Source organism: Heteronotia binoei, chromosome 13, assembly GCF_032191835.1.
Source record: "Heteronotia binoei isolate CCM8104 ecotype False Entrance Well chromosome 13, APGP_CSIRO_Hbin_v1, whole genome shotgun sequence".
Lineage (NCBI taxonomy): Eukaryota > Metazoa > Chordata > Lepidosauria > Squamata > Gekkonidae > Heteronotia > Heteronotia binoei.
This window is the reverse complement of record NC_083235.1, coordinates 61,704,152-61,725,063: the sequence shown is the minus strand read 5'-3', so window position 1 is coordinate 61,725,063 and position 20,912 is coordinate 61,704,152. Positions and strand designations below refer to the sequence as shown.

Here is a 20,912-nt window from a genome sequence, read left to right as displayed (position 1 = left end):
TGTATGGAATAATCCATTTACAGAGATTGCCATTGTAGTTAAGAGTATGAGTGTCAAAAGCAGAGAATGAGATACAGATAATGGTTGGTGAAATACTTTCTGGTTGCTTTTGCTGCAGTAGAGATGGATACTTATTGGAGGCCTCCAAGCTTCCCTTCACATTGTCCGGTCTCTTACTTCAGTCTTTGGCTTGTTTCTCTACTTCTCATGCTAAGATAGGGGCACCTTATTGTAGCATATGGCGTTCGCAGAACGCAACCATTCCGTTATAACGAAACCATTTCGTTATAACGCAACATCGAAACAGCGTTAGTCCGCACAAACAGCGGAGGCAACTGAGAACACCCAGGTGCCTCCACGCGGGGTGCTAACTGCCCGCCAATCACATCCAGTGGCGGGAAATATGGCCGGCCAGCATTGGACTGGCCAGCGGATAGAATATAGTTCCGGGACTGTTTATATGCGGGACCCGGCCCGCGTGTTCCCTCTCTCCCATCTTGTGTGTACCATGCAATAAACTATGTTGCCTTACATACGTCTCCAAGTCTGGCACATTACAGTGGCGACGAAGGTGGGATTCTAGCCCTACGGACAACAGGGCTACAGAGGAGACACACGGGCAACCGAGAGTCACATCGCTACCTCGCTACATCGCTACTTCGCAACGACCGCCGCCATGGCCAGCCCAAGCGGGAACACCGGTCACATTGAAGCCTTCGACCACACGAATCCCGAGGGATGGGAGTCCTATTCGGAAAGGGTCGATTGCTACTTGAGGGCGAATCGCGTGACCGAGGACAGCATGAAGCGAGACGTTCTTCTGAGCGTCTGCGGGGCTGCCACCTTCGAGATCGCAAAAGGTCTCTCGGCCCCCGACCGTCTCACGGAGAAGACCTACGGGGAGGTCGTCCGACTCCTCACGGGACACCTCCTACCGCAGCCATCGCGGGTGGCCCGTCGGTTCCTCTTCCACAAGAGGGACCAGGCCCAGGGAGAGTCAGCCGCAGACTACCTGGCCGCCCTACGCCAAATCGCCGGAAGCTGCAACTTCCCGAACCTGGAGGAGACCCTGGCCGACCGGTTCGCCTGGGGCCTCCGCGACGAGAGGCTCCAGCAAAAGCTCTTCGCGAAGGAAGAGCTCACCCTCCAGAGCGCTTTTAGCGAAGCGGTGGCATTTGAGAGGACCACCCGGACCTTCCCCAGGGCGAAGACCGAGGCCATCCACCATGAGGAGCTGGACCCCGACCAGCGGGACGAGGGAGAAGCCTTCCAGATGCGCCGCACCTCAGGATCAGCCTCCCGAGCTCCACAGCGCCCCCGAACGAGCGATAGAGCGAACCAACGCAACAACGAAAGAGCGAAATGCGCCAGCTGCGGTGATCCCCACGACCGTCGGGACTGCCAGTACCGGACCTGGGACTGCAGAAGCTGCGGGAAGACCGGCCACATAGCGCGGGCTTGCCGAGCCAAGTCCAACCGTCCGCGACCAACCACGCACCACGAGGCGGCCGAGTCCCACTCCACGGCCTCCACCACACTCCAGGTACTGAACTTGCCCTGTGCCACCCCGAATAAGATCAAGATGGCGGTCCTTATAGAAGGAGCCCCATGCCTCATGGAGGTAGACTCAGGCTCCTCCCTCTCCATAATCGCGGAGGAGACCCTGAGGAAGCCGTGCCCCAGTCGGAGGGTACCACTGCGGCCGGCTGACCTTATCCTACGGGATTTTCAGCAAAATTCTGTACAGATCGTGGGGTGGGCCAGGGTACAGGTGGAGCGGGGGTCCTTCAAGGGTCCTCTGGACATCCTGGTGGTCAAGCGGCCTCTTACCACCCTGTTAGGCCTCGCATGGTTCAGCCCCTTGGGAATTCGCGTAGAGGGGGTAGCGCAAACAGCCTCAGCAGGAGGGTTCGGGGAGGTGTGCAGAGAGTTCCCCGATGTATTTGACGGGTCGTTGGGTAGTTACAAGGGCCCGGCAATTTCTCTCCCGCTCGACCCAACAGTCAGACCGATCCGGCTTAAGGCAAGGAGGGTCCCCTTCGCCCTGAAGCCCAAAATCGAGGCAGAGTTGGACCGCCTAGTAGCACAAGGGGTCCTGGAGCCGGTCGATTATGCCATGTGGGAGACCCCCATAGTGACTCCAGTCAAACCCAATGGGGAAGTGCGGATATGTGCAGATTACAAGTGCACAATCAATAAGGTGCTCCAGGATAACCCCTACCCAGTGCCTGTAGTCAGCCACGTCCTGGCCGCCCTGGCAGGATCAAAGATTTTTGGGAAGCTGGATTTGGCACAAGCCTACCAGCAGCTCCCAGTGGACGCTAAAACGGCTGAGGCCCAGACGATTGTAACCCACAGGGGAGCGTTCAGGGTGAGCAGGCTACAGTTTGGGGTCAGCGTGGCTCCGGGGATCTTCCAGAGTATAATGGATGCTCTCCTCAAAGGGATCCCCGGAGTCCAGCCGTTTTTCGACGACGTTTTAATCGCCGCCCCGGACCCTGAGGAGTTCAGCAACCGCCTCAGGGAGGTGCTCCGTCGTTTCCAAGCTGCTGGACTAAAAGTGAAGAGGGAGAAGTGCTTGTTGGGAGTGCCACGGGTGGAGTTCCTAGGATTCGCCGTGGACGCTGAGGGAATCCACCCGACCGAGGAGAAAACCAGGGCCATCGTCCAAGCCCCGGCCCCCACGTGTAAAGCGGAGCTACAGAGCTTCTTGGGGGTGCTAAACTTTTATCACACGTTCATACCCCACAAAGCGGCCATTGCAGAACCCCTACACCGGTTACTGGACAAAAAAACTCCTTGGTTGTGGAGGAAGAAGCAAGCCGCCGCTTTCCAGGCAGTGAAGGACGTCCTGGTCTCTAACGCAGTGCTGCACCACTTCGACGAGCGCCTCCCGGTCATCTTAGCATGCGATGCCTCGCCGTACGGGGTGGGCGCAGTCCTGGGGCACCAACTACCGGACGGCTGAGAGGTACCGGTCGCTTACTATTCCCGTACACTGACTTCAGCGGAGCGTAATTACGCTCAAATAGACAAGGAAGCCCTGGCCATTGTAGCGGGGGTCCACAAATTTAACGATTATTTGTACGGACGTAGGTTCACAATAGCGACCGACCACAAGCCGCTCTTGGGTCTGCTGGCCCCAGATCGCCAAACTCCCCAAATCTTGTCCCAAAGGGTGCTGAGGTGGAACCAATTTCTCAATTCGTACACATACACCTTGGTACACAGGGCGGGCAAGGCGATGGGCCACGCTGATGCACTCAGCCGCTTGCCGCTTCCAGACACGGGCCCCGATCCTGCCCCAGCACACCATATCATGTCAGTCGAGTCACTCCCAGACCAGCCCATCCACGCTGCAGAAGTGGCAAAGGCCACCGGTAAAAACAAAACCCTAGCAAGGGTGCTCGACTGGGTGGTGAGGGGGTGGCCAGAAAGGGACATGGGGGAAGAGTTCAAGCCCTACAAAATGAAGCGGGAGGAACTCGCAGCCCACAAGGGGTGCCTGCTATGGGGGAGCCGGGTGGTGGTCCCCCCCCTCTACAGAAACGGGTCCTGGAATCACTACATGAAACACACCCGGGCATAGTGAGAATGAAGGCCCTAGCCAGGACCTATGTGTGGTGGCCGGGAATGGACGGGGAGATAGAAGACTGGGTCCGGAGATGCAGCACCTGCCAGGAATCGCGGCCGGACCCACCCAGCGCCCCGGCTACACGGTGGGAAACCATGAGGAAACCGTGGTCCCGGCTCCACATAGACTTCGCGGGGCGTTTCAGGGGCAGATCTTCATAATCATAGTGGACGCCTACACTAAATGGCTAGAGGTCATCCCTGTGGCGTCCACCTCATCAGCAGCCGCCATCCGAGCCCTGCGCAGGGTCCTGTGCACCCACGGCATCCCAGACACCTTAGTCTCGGACAACGGGGCAGCCTTCACCTCGGGGGAGTTCCAGGCATTCCTCCAGAGGTACCTCATTAGACACATCAGGTCTGCCCCCTTCCACCCGGCCACCAACGGCCAGGCAGAGCGGATGGTTCGTACGACCAAAGAGGCCCTGGGCAGAATAGTACAGGGTGATTGGGACCACAGACTAGCCGCGTTCCTCTTTGATAACAGGGTCATCCCAAACCCAGTCACTGGGGTCAGCCCAGCAGAGCTCCTCATGGGGCGAAAGCTCGCCACAAGGCTGGACCGGCTGCACCCCGACCGAGCCTCGGACGTGCGAGGGTCCCCAGAGGTCAGAGACGCGGCAAGGGGGTTCTTCGCTGGGGACCCAGTGTTCGCCCGCAACTACGCCTAGGGACCCGAGTGGTTAGCAGGGCGGGTATTACGGGTCGTGGGGTCCCGCCACTATGAGGTATCCACCGAGGGGGGCCAGATCTTACGCCGGCACATTGATCAGCTGCGCCGCCGGACCCTGCCAGAGGTACCCACGGAAGTAAGAGAAGAGGCAGGGTCCGGGGAGCCACCGACCACCCCTGTACCAGCACCCAGTCCGCAGCCACAAGCAGTGGTGAACCAACCCCCCGAACTGGACCCACAACCCATGGACGCTCAAGTCCCCAGCGAGACCCCGGGAACCGAAGCCACCCCGGCACCGCAAGCAACCCCAAGGTGCTCAACACGGGAGCGCCGACCTCCTGCATACCTCCAGGATTATGTGCCTTAACTAAGGGGGGAGGAGTGTAGCATATGGCGTTCGCAGAACGCAACCATTTCGTTATAACGCAACATCGAAACAGCGTTAGTCCGCACAAACAGCGGAGGCAACTGAGAACACCCAGGTGCCTCCGCGCGGGGTGCTAACCGCCCGCCAATCACATCCAGTGGCGGGAAATATGGCCAGCCAGCATTGGACTGGCCAGAGGATAGAATATAGTTCCGGGACTGTTTATATGCGGGACCCGGCCCGCGTGTTCCCTCTCTCCCATCTTGTGTGTACCATGCAATAAACTATGTTGCCTTACATACGTCTCCAAGTCTGGTACATTACACTTATAAATTGAAAGAGCTCTTATAAATTGAAATTCCTTTTAGTGGGTATAGGCATGTCATGGGCATGCGGTGGGTACAGGCATGTCAATCCCACACAGGAAGCAATTGAACTTTAGTTAGAGCTGTGTCCTGAAGGAAGGCCCTGTGTGGATCTCAAGACTCAGGTCAGCCAATACAAATAAAGGTTCCTTGCACCTTTTCTGTTTGTTGCTTTAATTGGAAATTCTCTTAAATTATCCCTACTCAACCTAAAAATTCTGTCTCTTCCCTTCGAACCTATACAGGTTTTATGTCAGTTTAGCTATCATGGCTTTTTCTTAAAGGATCCTGAATCTGTGGTTTCATCAGTATTGTCTTTCAGAAACCCTGTTCTCCCTCACAGAATGACAGTTCCTATAATATAGTGGGTTTGACGCAAGGAAGAAGCGAGGTGGTAGTGATCATAGCTCTTTATTAAGTACAGCATAGTATAGGGCTGCACTAAAAGACTGGGGAACTGGGCCAATGGGGCCAACTTATATGCACTTTAAGATCCCCGCCCCTAGCACACATTGGATCATTCAAACCAGCAAGGGGCCCTGATTGGAGCAGGGCAACAGATATTTGGATCCTGCTGCCCATTATTCCTGAGTCCCCAAGCTCAGTTGATATGGCTCCAGTGAGCCAGACAGGAACACATATAATAGTCTTCACTTGGGTCCGCATAAATAATATCTCTCCCCCCTAGTTCGCAAGCCTCATTAGATATAGTCCTATAGGTAGGCAGGCTTGCGATGCTCTTGAGTGGACCACCTAAGCGCCAGAGTGGCCGGAGAGGCGGTTGCTGCTTCTGGCACAGCGAGAAGAGGGGCAGGCGATGTGGGTGTTTTGGCCGGGGGTACCAAGTCCTCAGTGGCCACCGACTTGGCCCGGAGGGCGGGAGCCGGAACCTCAGATTCAGCCTGCTCGGTCAGTGGGGAAGTCAGAGCAGCTGGTGGGTCGTCTGGACTGTAGTCCTCAGTCTTGACCTCTGGGACTGTGCGGGACCGTAACTGATCGATGTGTCGCCTTAGGGTGGACCCACCTTCCATGGTCACCTTGTACATTACCGACCCCAAGACCTAGGTGACCCTGGCTAGGATCTAATTTGGGCTGCCCCCAAAGTTTTTAGCAAAGACAAAGTCCCCAGTATTGAACCTATGGGGCACCTGGAGAGCCTCCAGCATCTCCTGCAGGTCTAGGGCTCGGTCTGGGTGCAACCGGTCCAATAGAGTGGACAGCCGCCAGCCCATTAAGAGTTCTGCCAGAGAGTTGTAGACAAGGTAACAGGAACTTTTCCTTGTGGAAACTGTTCTGCGTGCAGTACGGTGTTGGCAACCAAAGAATTTATGAAACCTGTAAGCGGGGAAAGGATTAAATTGTGTTGCTTTGCAAATTGTAACTCAAAACAACTAATTTATGTGGCTATGTGCACAAATTGTAAATTGTTATACGTTGGAAAAACAACCAGAGCACTTAAAGTTAGAATTTTGGAGCATAAGGCATGCTTGGAGAAGGGGGTGCCAGAGACACCGATGTACCAGCATATGAGGGAAAGTGGGCAGCAGCCTAAAAAACTAAGATTTTTCATTCTATATAGATATCAAACTAAACTATTCACCAGTGAGGACACTGATAAGGTCCTTCTTCAACAAGAATGTTACTGGATAGATAGGCTCCAGACACTTGCACCAAAGGGCATGAATTTGAATATGGATTTGTCAGCATTTCTGTGAAGGGTGGGGAAATAGTGTGAAGCCTAGATGGTGCTGTAACTTTAAGACTCAGAATGCTTTTGCTTATCAGTGAGACAAGGGCAGTGAAACGGTGAGAGCCGGAAACAGAAAGAGCAATTAACATGCATTGATCCAAGTTGTTAAATGTTGTATTGAGGGTGCATTGCCATATAAAATGTGTATATTATAAGCATGGTTAATTGTTATTAGTCTGATATATTTTTTGTGCAACAAATAGCTCCAGGATAAAACATTGAGAGAAAAAGGCTGACGAAGGTCTGAAACCGTGAGGAATCCTGGGCTGCGGTCCCTTACTCTCTCGGAGACAAGCTGTGCTGGAGATTTGAGAACTCCACCCAAGTTGCTGAACATAAGGGAGAACAGCAGGAAGGCAATTGCCTCTGAGGAGCTGTACCTTGTTATCTTCAAACAGCAGACAGTGTGGGGGAGTGAAAAGAACTCTTTTTCCAGCTGCGTTTGTATTATGAGCGTTTGTGAATTTAGTACCAGGAGTGGTTCATAAATTACTAATGATGACTATTGCTATGTGTGTATTTTATAAATGTAGGTTGCATATACACTATATTGTGTAAAAGTGCTATTGTTATTTCGGTGTTTTTTGACTTTATTATTCACTTACATCGGAACCTGTTGATATTTACCATTTTCTCCAGGGGAGCTGATCTCTGCCAGTTGGATATCAGTTGTAAAAGCGGGAGATCTCCAGGTCCCACCTGGAGGCTAGCAACCCTGCTGGGTATATTATAAGAACATCCAGAAAAATCAGCCAACACACTTGTAACTCTTTCCAGAATGCAGCAGGGTGTACGAAAGCATCAAAACCTGGGAGTTTTCAGGTCTACACAAAGATGCTGCCTCTGTTGAAGAATAAACATTCTATGTGCAGCATTTCTGCATTTCACACAACATACAGACACTGCTGTTGCTCCCGCCCCACCTTACCCTTATACTAGTAATATGTAAAAATGCTTTCATTGTATGATACCATCCCAGATACCCTGACCTACTGTATTACAGGAAGCCGCTGTTCCTGTCACATGGCCATGTTTCTATATCATCCCCTCTGACAAGGGGAGGAAAAGAGTCATAACGGGTAAACTGCTTGTACTTCCTGCCTATCTCTTGGAGGAACTTCTCTGTCAGACCAGAATTTAGGGTTGATTGAACAGGGTTTGGTGGTACAGTGAACGAGGGTGGCATCTCTTTTTCAGAAGACCTCAAGAAAAAAAGCAACAACCTGTGAGTAGTACTTTTCAGACAGACTGGAACGAAATCCTTTGTTTATACCTTGTATTTCAGAATGACTTACACATGGGAATCCTGGGCCTGGAAACAACCACCTAGGGAATAATGGGAAGGAATGTGGAGTAGTGGTGACATGGTTAACCCCAAAGTGGCTTTATGGAGAGCTGAAACCAGGCACTGGAGCTCCATATGCAAACGAGTGAGCCCAGTGAGATGTAAATTGGTTCTATTTATTGTACCACCTGCTAATCCCCAATCCCCAGTTGGGGGCAGGGGATCTCCTGGAGGCCCTCCCCCCACTTCAGGGGTACCAGAAAGCAGAGAATGGGAATGTCCACTGGACACTCCATTACACCCTATGGAGACCAGTGCTCATAGGGCATGGGTGTCAAACATACAGCATGGGTGCTGAATCAGGCCTCTGGAGGGCTGCTATCATGCTCCCAAGCAACTAGCTGTCGCCTGCTTCCTTCTCCCTCTCTCTTGCTTCCTTCTGCATCACAGCGTGCTTTGCCAGGCTTGCTCAATCACACAGCAGCTACAGAGCAAAATTTCAGTTTTCTCCATTGGCTGAAGTTCCTCCCTTGGGGAGGAAGGGGGGAGGGAGAGCTTGCTTTGCCAGGTCTCTCGATAGCACAGCAGAGCTACTGAGCCAAGCCTCTCTTCCTTCTACTGGCTGAGGTTCCTCCCCCTCCTGGTCCCCTAGGGAAGGAAGGAAAGAGCTAGAGCTTCCTTTGCCCAGTTCCCTGGATTGCATGGGAGAGATACAAAGAAAGCACCTTTAAGACTGAGTGCTAATGTTTTCAGCATAATTTATCATAAGGTTTTTTTAAAAAAATCTTTAATTATGCTTGTTTGTCCTTTATAAAGTTTATATCTCTGCTACTTGGCATTGCATTTTATTACACACATGGCTCAGTCCGACAAGGTCTCATTTATGTCAGATCTGGCCCTCATAACAAATGAGTTTGACACCCCTGCCATTGGGTATAATGGAGAATAGGTGACTATTTCCACTGTGTGTGAAGTGGGGAAGGAGGTGGAAATAGCCAGGCTTGCAAACTCTTCTCCACCACAGAGGTTGCCGAAAGACCTAGAGTGGGGAAAGAGAGGGCAAGAGCCAAGGGAGCCACTGGAAGGAGGGACAGAATTAAATAGGGTGGTGCAGAGTTCTCCCTAAGTTTCATAGCAGTTGGAGGAGCTGTATTTATGAACCTTGGTATCAAGGCAAAAAGAGATTCATAATGATGCCAACAGTGGTCAGTGATTTATATGGTACATGTGTGTTTCCTTCTCCCACTGGTGCCAAAAAATAATTCCTTAACCTTTCCCTATGCTGGTCTAATGGGGACCGTTATTCCCGTTATTATTATTTTGTTTTTTAAAGTCTCCTTCTAGCATAGTTGTGTTGTAAAGTGCATATATATGTATTTTAACTTTCTGTGCAAATAAAGTATTGAGAGCTTTAATAAAGATGTGTGTGTAATATTTGTTTATGTCTTGTGGCTCACAAACATATGAAATTTATTCTATGTGGCTCTTAAGCTAAGTAAGTTTGGCCACCCCTATTCTTGAGTATTCCATGCCCTGTAGCCTGATTTTCCGTTGTTTTAAGGACTTGAGGTGATGGAGGGCTCCCAGAATTTACGACATAGACTTACGCAGCATGATACTCTAACCGCCAGCCCAGACTTGAAGACAGAAACTTTCCTGGAGGGCTTGGATGACCAGCTGCTGTTGCTCAGAGCTGTGCCTTGTTCCATGCAACAGAAGCGTTTCCTCAGGTTCGGAGTGAGATGATGTGGGAAATCATCGTTAGCCCTTTGCTGTCTAACTGCAATGGACAGCTGACCTAGGCCATGGTATTGGGTTAAAACCACAACCCAGTGACGCAGTCACAGGCTGGAAAAGTGCCTCACTTTCTCAGGAGAAGTACTGTTGTGGGTAGAACAGACCCACTGAGAGGGGGTATTTGCTGTGGGAAAATGGTTATGATCCACCAAGAAAGTGTGTGTGTGTGTGTGAAGTCTGTATTTATTGTTTGAGATTATGAATCTATTCTTAATTATGTCTCCCTCTTATCTTGGGAGCCAGGAAACTATCTCATACAGGAACAACGTGTTAGCTAGCTTGGGGTGATGGTGGGTGGTGAAGCACAGAGAGACTGGGTCGCTATTTGGGGTTGGGGGAAACAGCCTCATCAAGAACATGGATATGTGGCTCCCTTCCTAACCGCATTTCCCAAAGCCTTGCAGATTCACAAGACAAAAAGGAAACTCAAACACATCTCCTTTGAGCAGACAGCTGAATGCCTCCACAAGGAGAGAGGCGTCTATTTGGGTTGCCTGGCACCAAAGACAATGCAGGGCCTACAAGCAACTTCGAGAAGGCATCTGGAACCTTGCCAGGATCTGTCAGCTCTGGAAGGGCTCTCTGGATGAGATTGAGGGTAAGAGGAACACTCAGCTTTATAAGTAGGTCTGCTGAAAGAGGCAGAGTGAAGGTCACTGGCTTATTTACGGGTATCTGTGTCAACATTAAAATGGGATGGGGCTGATGAGAATGTATCTGCAGTCAGGGCTGGCGCGTGGGAGTAGGCAGTGTAGGCGGCCCTTAGGGCACAACCCTGCCTGGGGGCACCACTGGGTGCCTCCCCCCATGAGCAGGGGCTCGGGTCCCGCACGCCTTGCAAGAACCGCCGGCGTCCAAGGGGTGCGGGACACAACTGTCAGCTCCCCTCACCCCCCACCCTGATCAGGAAGCCTGAGGGGGGGGGGCTGCTTGATGACATCACTTCCTGTGACGTCATTGTGCTGCGCGAGAGAGAATGCTTTTTTTCTAAAAGAAGATTGGGGGGGGGGCGCTGAACTGAGGTCTGCCTCCAGCGGCAGAAAACCCAGTGCCGGTCCTGTTCGCAGCACCAGATCAGTTGGAACACAAGAAAGAAAAAAGAAGATTCACTGTTGTCATGGAGAAGAGACAGAAGCCTATTACTGCTTACTGCAGAGAAAGTGAGCTGTCAATCTATTAAATTAAATTCGGATTCTGTGCCTGCCGTAGGGAGCATTCTTTTTTCTCCGGTGTATTTATTCCGCAGCTAAAATTTATTCTGCAGCCCTGGCCCCCGCCTGATGGAACTCTCTGCTGGACAACATCTGGGCTCTGCAGGATTTACTACCTTTCCCCAAGGCCTCTAAGGCAGAGATGTTCCGCTAGGTCTTTGGGTGAGGACAACAGTGGGACAGAAAGCAGTCTGATGCTCTCAGGTGTCCACCCTCCCTTACTGGCTATTGGAGGATCTAGGAGCTTCAGTTTCAGTTCAAATTACTTGCCATTTTGGATGCATTGGGTTGTGTGGGGAATGGTGGAGGGTGGTGACTCTTTCCCATTAATCACAATGGCTGATAACAATACAGAAACTACACTCAGAGCTTGGCAATAAGAAAAAGGAGCTTCACAGCTGCTCTAGTCAGTTTCAAAAAGAGTTTGGCCACTTTGGGGAGGTTAAAAAAACACAACTTTGCCTGAGTTCCTTTGTGTTCCCTTTCATTCGAGGAACTGAACCACAAAGATGTAAATGGAAGGTGGCACTTACTTGACGCTACTGTGCAGCTGCAATAAGACAACTGCGTAAATTAAAAAAAAACCTTTGGCTGCTATCCCCACAAGTGATATTCCCACCCAATTAAGCAAAGAAAATGGGTTTTAGTTGTAGCTGCGGAATAAATAGACAGGATACAGAATAAATACACTGGACAAAAAAGAATGGTATATATACGGCAGGCACACAAATCCAAAGTAAAGCTTAAAGGTTTGACTGCTTGCACTCTCTGCAGTAAGCCATTGTTCATCTTTAAAGTGCCTCAAAACTCCTGCTTATTGTGGCTGCAACAGACAAACTCTCAAAAGGAAATCCAGCTGAGTTCATTAAGGCTCCCTATCAAGTAATTAGCATCTGATTGCAAGAAACCTTAGCGCAAGAGTGTCGAGGTTTACATAGAAGTAAATGTCACCAAACTCAAGGGGGCGTAATCTTGTGTGAAAAGGCATAGGATCACAGCTTTGAAGTCCTGCCATGGTTGAGACCAAAGTGCTGGTGTGTCCCGCCCCCCCCCCCCCCCACCAGCATGTCAGGACCAGCAAAAGGGGTGGGGATGACCAGGGCATGCAGAGAGGGAGGAGTGACCTCAATGTAGGCAGTGGACTGGTCTTGGGCAAGGCAGGCAGGGAAAAGGTAGGGGGGGATCCAAGGGACGCTTTTGAATTGTCATCGGCTTGGAAGCTAAACAAGGGGGAAATCAGCACAAAAGCACTCTCGGAAAACAAGAAGAAACACTGAACAGAAAGTAAACTGAGCACTGAAGGGAGGGAAACGAATACAGAATGAAAAGAAAACCCGATAGCGATGCACAGTGAAGCGAGGCAAAACACCAGTGCATAACAGGCACGAGTTTCATAAATACTGGCATGCATATACACTCATAGAGGTAAATACTGGCACTCATTAGCCAGCTAAGCTAATTATTTTTACAACCACTGAACAGGCTGGCGTGAGGCAGGGGGGACCTCTAGAGGCTAGCTGCCTGAAAGTTGTTGAGAACACAGAAAGAAAACTAAATCCTCCTTCATAAATACCATGGATGGTCATAGGGCTGGGGGATTTGTTGGAGATCAGGAAAAGGAGGCAGCTAGTATGTGAGCAAGGATGCTGCTCCTTCTGAAGGGAAACCCCACCTCTGCCTCTGATTTCTCTTATATTGATTACATTGAACTGTATGGATGTTTCTACATGCCCAGTGATGGACAGCAACTCTAACCAGGGGAGCCGGAAACCAACAAGGAGGCCATCACGTATGTGATTGTGAATTTGGGACACAATTTATCTTATGTATCACCTCCTCCTCTTTTCTTCTCAGGGATTTTTGGCCCAGGTATACAGTCCTATTTCAGTTTCCTGAAGTTCCTGCTTGTTATTAACTTCCTGGCTGGGCTGCTCATCACATGCTTTATACTGCTGCCAGTTACCATCTCCCACGGCACAACCAGTTTTCTGAAGGGGCCCGGTGCAGGTGAGTCCTTGCTGAACCTTCCAGCGCATACATACTAGAGTTTACCTTCAGCGCTCTTAACTGGATTAAAAACTACATCGATATCTAACGGCTGGAGGATTAACTGTAAAGCCACCATGATCTTTCTCCTAGAGCTGGAATGCATGAACTACAGCAGTGACATCAGTCATAGATCATCCTGGCAACACCTCCAGGACATCTTCACTGGGGAAGTGAGTTTGCAGGAAATATGGTTTGGAGGTCATTTCCTGGGGAGGCAAGTTTGATGGGGTGGCAAGTATGTGAGGGCTAGAGATTTGGGATGGAATGTACCTGAAGTTTAGAAAACGGTGTGATTGAAAAGAGGGAAAGCTTTGGGCAAAGATAGGCAGCAGTCTCTCTTGGGTTCAAGGTGAACTGGTGGAAGGATTCCCACTCATTCTTTGGTTCCTTAAGATTCTGAATCTAAACTTTAGAAAATGATTAGGTTAGGCTGATCTACAAGCTTTCTCTTATTTCCTCTCAGGGCTATTTGGAGCATTCCTACCTGTTTTATGGTGCTTATCATGGAAAACAGGACAACCACCACCACTATAAAGTACATTTAGCCTACCTGCTTAGCATCCTGGGATACCTCTTTGCTATCTTCCTCTGGATACTCCGACGGTAAGTGGCCCAAATGGAGGCCAGGCCTCAATTGACTAGGTATGAAAGTGTGGAAAGGGGGATCCGGGAAAAAAGTAAGTAGTTGTGGGGCAGAAGGTTTGAGATGTGGAGGGATGGATTTGCATATGTAGTGTCTTAAGACCTCTGGAAATATTAATTTCTCCCTTACCTCAAAAAGTCATTTGTCTCCATAATTCAATCACAAAGAGGCAGTATAACCCATCACTTTTCATAAGCTCTCAGTGAAGAACCTACTGCTACATATTGGGTTGACAGCATGGCCCTCTGCCCAATAATTTTCACAGTTAGAAACATTTATCCAATATAATGTTAACAAGAGATGGGGTTGCAATGGAGGACTCACATTCATCTCTTTCCAGCCCCTACTTTCCTCCATTTACCTCCATCCCACTGGCTCCTCCACCACCAGCTCAGGCTCTGCCCCTCCCCACCATTTATTTTCCTTCTGCAGCTCTTCTCCCTCAGCTTCAACTATGTTTTCCCCATTCTTTTTGTGAAGAGCATTAAGAAGATATTTTGGATTTATATCCCGCCCTCCACTCTGAAGAGTATCAGAGCGGCTCACAATCTCCTTTACCTTCCTCCCCCACAACAAACACCCTGTGAAGGTGGGTGGGGCTGAGAGGGCTCTCACAGCAGCTGCCCTTTTAAGGACAACCTCTGCCAGAGCTATGGCTGACCCAAGGCCATGCTAGCAGGTGCAAGTGGAGGAGTGGGGAATCAAACCCGGTTCTCCCAGATAAGAGTTCACGCACTTAACCACTACACCAAACTGGCTCTCTACGTTACCACTACATTACCAGCATGTTGAATGCTATGGCAACCTAATATGAATGCATTTCAACCTGATATGCCATTTTTGCAATATCTGTACATACTGTTACCTTTTTTTGGGGGGGGGGGGGGGACACTAGCCTACTTTTTAAACATTTCAGATTTTTCTGCAAAACTGGGAATTTCCCAGGGTTTTTAAAGCCTGAAATTGTAGCCAAAGGCTGGCCCCATTTTATGACTATCTTGATCCACACATTGACAAATCTTTGGCTATCAGATATAAAGATAAAATCTCCTTGTCCTTTCCCCATCTCCTCTACATTCTATAATAATCTATTACATTTTTATCCTTCCCTTCCTCTTCTGACATCACCATTGCCTCTCACAGTGGCTGGCCCACTTTCATGGTCTACCAAGCACGTATGTCCGTTCCTGCAGCCTCTTTCTATCTGAAAGGAAACTGGGCATTACTAATGTTGAGTACTGGGTTGATCTTTGTGCTGTGACAAACTCCCATCTTCTCATCGTGCCATCCGTGTTCTATATTGCTTAGGGCAAATGTATCCGTTTGTTAGAAGAAAGGTTTTGCATGTCTGTGACAGATCCATCTAATGTCCCAATATTCAGGATTATGGCCAGTTTGGTGCAATGGCTGATGCTACGATGGGAATTCAAACGATACAACAGTGCCAGGATCTTCACAGAATGGGATTTCTGCATCCAAAGCCCTGAGTTGGCTACCCTCAAACAGAGGAGTATTTACAATGGCTTGAAGGTGTGGTATAGTTTACCTGTAGAAATAGAGTTACCATTCCCCAGGTGGTTTATGGTTTATTAGACATATCCTGTCCTCCCCGCCGAAGCAGGCTCAGGGCGGCTCACGACCAACAAAATCGCAATAACATTTCAACACATAAATTCAACGCGTTAATTACATCGTATTAAAATTAAAATTAAAACACTGACATGTTAAAACAGTCAGGTGCTAATATCATTTGATGTTATTTCATTTCCGATGGTGTTCAGTATTTATAAGATATCATTCCTTACTGCTATATTGGTACTTCAGACTCAATTAAAGGCTAGGCGGAATGGTGTTGTCTTGCCGGCCTTGCGGAACTGGGCGAGGTCTCACAAGGCCCCAACTTCCTCCGGCAACTGGTTTCACCAATAGGGGGCAGCAATCGAGAAGGCCCTGTCTCTGCTGGATTTCAATCTTGCCTCACTAATAGATTTTGCGTTCCAGATCTAAGCACCCTCTGTGGAACATGTGGGGAGAGACGGCCCCTAAGGTAAACAGGTCCTTGGCCATATAGGGCTTTAAAGGTAATAACCAGCACCTTGTAGCAAATCCGGTATACTATTGGCAGCCAGTGCAGCTCCCGCAGCCCCGGCTGAATGTGCTCCCACCTAGGGAGCCCCAATAACAGCCTGGCTGCTGCATTCTGCACTAGCTGTAGTTTCTGGGTTTAAGACAGGGGCAGCCCCATGTAAAGGGCATTACAGTAGTCCAATCTCGAGGTGACTGTTGCATGGATCACAGTTGCCAGGTCGCTGCGCTCTAGGAAGGAAACCAACTGTCTTAACCGCCTAAAATGAAAAAAAGCGGATTTGGCAGTGGCTGCTATCTGGGCCTCCATTGTTAAGGAAGGCTCCAGTAGCACCCCCCAGCTTCTGACCCTAGGCACCGCTATCAGTGGCACACCATCAAAAGCTGGGAGGGGAATTTCCCTGCCTGGACCGCCGCAACTCGGGCAAAGGACCTCTGTCTTTGTCGGAAGACAGAGCATCCTCCAGAAAACTTTGTAACTGTAGCGCTACTGACCTCTCAATAATTTTACCCCAAAAGGGTAGGTTTGAGGTGGGGGTGGGGGATCCCCCACTTTCGCAGAGCTGAGAGGTGGGGGCCATTTAAAGGGTCTGATGACCAACCGATTGGGGGGCCCTTTAAATGGCATGGGAGGCTGGTGGTTGCTCCTGCTGCCCCCCCCCCTGCATAATTTAAATTGCAAAGGGGGAGATGGCCCCTGCCCTCAGTTTTCACCCCACGGCCAGTCAAGGGAAGGTCTGGCATCCTGAATCACTCTGGTGGCGGGGGAGGGAGGAGGGAGGCCACTAAGTGCCCCCAGCTTTTATACATGCCCCCCCCAACCTTTAAAATCCTGGCTACAGGCCTGCACTGATAGAACTGACTTTATTTCTCTTCTGCCTGGGGCAGATTGACCTGGCAGAGCAGACCCGGCGTCTGCAGAAGCAACAGCGGACATGGAAACAGCTGAGTCAGCTCTATCTGCTGCGCTTGCTAATTAATGGTGTCATCTTGCTGATGATGGCTGCTGCTTTCTATTGCATTCACTTGGCCACAGAGGTTTCCCAGGTAGGCTGGCTTTTTCTTCCCGAACGGTGGCAGCTCCACAGCAAGACTATTAGCAGCTAACCCTGAATCTGGATCTGAACTTCACATTCTCCACCCCAGATCAGTTGCTAGAGCTCAGCTGGAGGCTTGAGCTAGCATGATGGCTGAAGCCTGCTATGTAACAGGCTGCAGGAGAAGGCAGAAGGTCAGTTGCCAGAGCTGGATCGGGGTATTTTAGCTCCTTGAGGGTATAATAGGACTGACCAATGTGGGGGCTTTCCCCTGCCTGCCAACTGCAGTAGCCAGTGGTGCACACACACCCTTTCCCCCCTTGCTGTTACCTGAGAAGAGCTTTGAGACTTGAACACTCATGTAGTCCTGGATAACTCACTCAGTTATACCTCAGTTCTCCATCATGACACTAGTTTAAGCCTCTAGTGAGACCCAGTCCTTAATAGGCAGTTAGAAGAAGAAGAAGATATTGGATTTATATCCCGCCCTCCACTCCGAAGAGTCTCAGAGCGGCTCACAATCTCCTTTACCTTCCTCCCCCACAACAGACACCCTGTGAGGTGGGTGGGGCTGGAGAGGGCTCTCACAGCAGCTGCCCTTTCAAGGACAGAGTCTCAGAGCGGTTCACAATCTCCTTTACCTTCCTCCCCCACAACAGACACCCTGTGAGGTGGGTGGGGCTGGAGAGGGCTCTCACAGCAGCTGCCCTTTCAAGGACAGAGTCTCAGAGCGGTTCACAATCTCCTTTACCTTCCTCCCCCACAACAGACACCCTGTGAGGTGGGTGGGGCTGGAGAGGGCTCTCACAGCAGCTGCCCTTTCAAGGACAGTCTCAGAATGGCCTACAATCTCCTTTCCCTTCCTCCCCCACAACAGACACCCTGTGAGGTAGATGAAGATATTGGATTTATATCCCGCCCTCCACTCCGGAGAGTCTCAGAGCGGCTCACAATCTCCTTTACCTTCCTCCCCCACAACAGACACCCTGTGAGGTGGGTGGGGCTGGAGAGGGCTCTCACAGCAGCTGCCCTTCCAAGGACAGAGACTCAGAGCGGCTTACAATCTCCTATGTCTTCTCCCCTTACAACAGACACCCTGTGAGGTGGGTGGGGCTGGAGAGGGCTCTCACAGCAGCTGCCCTTTCAAGGACAACCTCTGCCAGAGCTATGGCTGACCCAAGGCCATGCCAGCAGGTGCAAGTGGAGGAGTGGGGGAATCAAACCTGGTTCTCCCAGATAAGAGTCCGCACACTTAACCACTACACCAAACCTGCTCTCTTCAAGTTTACTTGAACTGCCCTTCACACTAGTTCACTCACAAGCTGCGGGACAGAAAGTAGTTAATTGCGGTCATAAGCTAAATCAGCCACTGGGATCTTGATGGTGTGTGGGTTGGATTACTTTTACAAGTGATTATACAGTTGCATATAGGATCAAAACGCAATGAATGGCCAAGTTAATTCTGGAATAGAAGCCTCACCGGGACAAAGTCCCTAGATTCTGGGAGATGTAACTGTGATAGAAGCATCCCATGCCCATAAATATGGCTGTCTGTGCTAAATCCATCTCTGTTTTCTCTGTTCTCAGCAAGACGCTTTCAGCTCTAGTGTGGTGAAACAGTACCTGCCACCCTTGGTCATCTCCATAGTGAATGTTCTCCTGCCTTTCCTTTTCCATGCTCTGGCCCAGTTGGAGGGCTGCTCTCCCAACACCAAAGTTAACCTCACCCTAGTCAGGTAGGTGCTTCCAAGTTCCAACCTCAGTGGCAAGCAACAGATATTTATTGCAGCAGGAACAGTTTACAGCAGGGGTCCTCAAACTTTTTAAATAGGGGGCCAGTTCACTGTCCCTCAGACTGTTGGAGGGCCGGACTGCCGTTACTGTACAAGGCCGTGGGCCGTCAGTTCTCCGTCTTCTGCATCTCTCTCCCTTCCCCACACCACACACCTCGGCCTGGGAACTCACCTCACCTCGGTATCACCTCACACTCTGTCTCCACCGCCTCAGCCCAGTGCCGGAAGTGTGCGTGGCTAACGCGAGTTTAGGTCGAACGTCACTTCCGGTCTGATTTTGCCATAACCCGGCGGGTTGCATAAACGTCCTCACTGGGCCGCATCTGGCCCGCGGGCCGTAGTTTGAGGACCCCTGGTTTACAGGGAGGAAGTGCTTACAGACTTTGCCTGTGGAGTTAATTCTAAGGTTTCACTTCCCCCCGCTGTGATGTATAAACTAGCCCATCATCAAGCCTAGTCTCTTGCATTGATACTAAGCAGTGACAGACTGAGAGAAAACTATGAACAATTAAGAAGAGGCTGATACCCTTGAAGTCAAGCCAAGCTTTGGGAAGACAGAAATCCTTCTTTTCTCTTACAATGCAGACAGCAGTTTAAGGCAGTGTTTTTAGGTGGGTTTTTAATTGTTATAAGAATTTGATTATGTTATTACAATCTTTATTTGGAAGCCACTCTTGAGTCAGGCCTGTATCTATGGTGGGGCCCTGTGGGGCAGGCCCCTTCACCTTCACCCCTGCAGAAACTGGCTGGCCCCACCGCTTACGGCCGCTGCCATTTCCTGTGCACCTCTGCTGCTTTCTTCTGCAGAACACAAAGCCAGCTTCAGGAGGCGCACATGCTCTTTTGCTGCACTCGCCGGCACCAGCACCACCTTTTTTGTGCTTGCTGCCTCCACTGCTCTTCCTCTGTGTGAGCGAGCCAGCCAGCTATCCAATTGGGAGGGAGGGGTTTCCCCTCCCAGGCTGGGTGCCTGTCTGGGGAGGGGGGAAGGGTGTGTGCGTATCCTTCCTCTGGTTCCCGAGTTGGAGGCTGTGCTCTTGAAGGCATCCCTCCCTGCCTTCTAGTGCCAAGAGCCCAGCCAGGGCCACCAAACCAGGCAGCCCTCTGCTGCCCCCCCCCCCACAAAAATCCTGGCTGTGTGCCCAACCAACTTCTAAATCCTGTCTACAACCCTGCTCTGAGTGTTCTGGTAACAAATGAATACGTACATTCCTCCCAACCACATTATCCACAATGAACCAAACAGCATATACTTGAACTTTTGACCAAGTCCTTCAAAAAACAGTCCTGAATAATAGCACAAAATAGAAATTGGTTAAAAGATGGAAAGCAAAAGGTGGGACCAAATGGAGAGTTCTGGGATTAGAACTAAGTAAGCAATGAGGCCTCACAGAGATTGGTATTGGGACTGGTTCCATTTACATAAATTTGTCCATGAATTATCTGGAACTGAATATGAGCAGCAAACTGGCTACAATGGCAGATGACAGAATGGTTTTCAGTATGAAAAAAATAGACTGTGCAGTGCTCCAGCAAAATCTTTCCAAAGCATGTGAATGGATAACAATATGACAAAATTAGATTAAGGCATTATTAGGAAACAAGAAGAGTAGGAAAGAGTAGGAAGACTAGGAGACTGGAGTCTCCAACTAATTTACAATCTCCTTCCCTACTGTGGTGGAACAGGCCTGTTCAACTTGCAGACTCTGTTTTGCCCACCTCTTCCTTTGGGTTGCCACCTCCTGAAGGGAGCTATTCCTCTTCTTCCGTTAGGGTAGTCACTGCCACCACCTTAGGGGACCTGACTGAGAGGGATTCTCAATCCCCCTTCCTGGTTCTGAAGTAGACTGAGGGAATATCTGGGGACTCTGGAGATGGGGCCAGGGGCAAGGTTGTGATAAGCACAACTGAACTCCAAAGGGAGTCCTGGAAAGGGACTGCATGCCTTTTAAATGCCTTCCCTCTGTTTGGAAATAATGAAGGATAGGGGCACCTTCTTTTGAGGCCCCCTGGTCCAATCGTTTTGAAACTTGAGGGGTATTTTGAGGAAACATGGCAGATGCTATCCTGAAAATTTGATGGCTCTACCTCAAAAAACAGCACCCCCCCCCGAGCCCCAGATTCCCATGGATCAATTCTCCATTATACCCTATGGGAACCGGTCTCCAATGGGCCCTGGTGGTGAACCTATGGCACGTGTGCCAGAGGCGGCACTCAGAGCTCT

The 20,912-nt window shown here is 50.2% G+C and overlaps 1 protein-coding gene across 1 annotated transcript in view; it reads left to right on the top strand.

Annotated features, from left to right (window-relative positions):
- The first annotated feature begins 9,639 nt into the window (after positions 1 to 9,639).
- The window catches only part of TMC8 (transmembrane channel like 8), a 28,008-nt gene continuing 16,735 nt past the window's right edge, over positions 9,640 to 20,912 (top strand). Inside the window, exons 1-8 of the mRNA XM_060252476.1 lie at positions 9,640 to 9,803; positions 10,320 to 10,468; positions 12,936 to 13,088; positions 13,221 to 13,300; positions 13,594 to 13,733; positions 15,156 to 15,303; positions 16,747 to 16,905; positions 18,483 to 18,631. Of these exons, the coding sequence (XP_060108459.1) occupies positions 9,646 to 9,803; positions 10,320 to 10,468; positions 12,936 to 13,088; positions 13,221 to 13,300; positions 13,594 to 13,733; positions 15,156 to 15,303; positions 16,747 to 16,905; positions 18,483 to 18,631 (1,136 nt within the window). The 5' untranslated portion in view covers positions 9,640 to 9,645. The remainder of the gene's footprint in view (positions 9,804 to 10,319; positions 10,469 to 12,935; positions 13,089 to 13,220; positions 13,301 to 13,593; positions 13,734 to 15,155; positions 15,304 to 16,746; positions 16,906 to 18,482; positions 18,632 to 20,912) is intronic.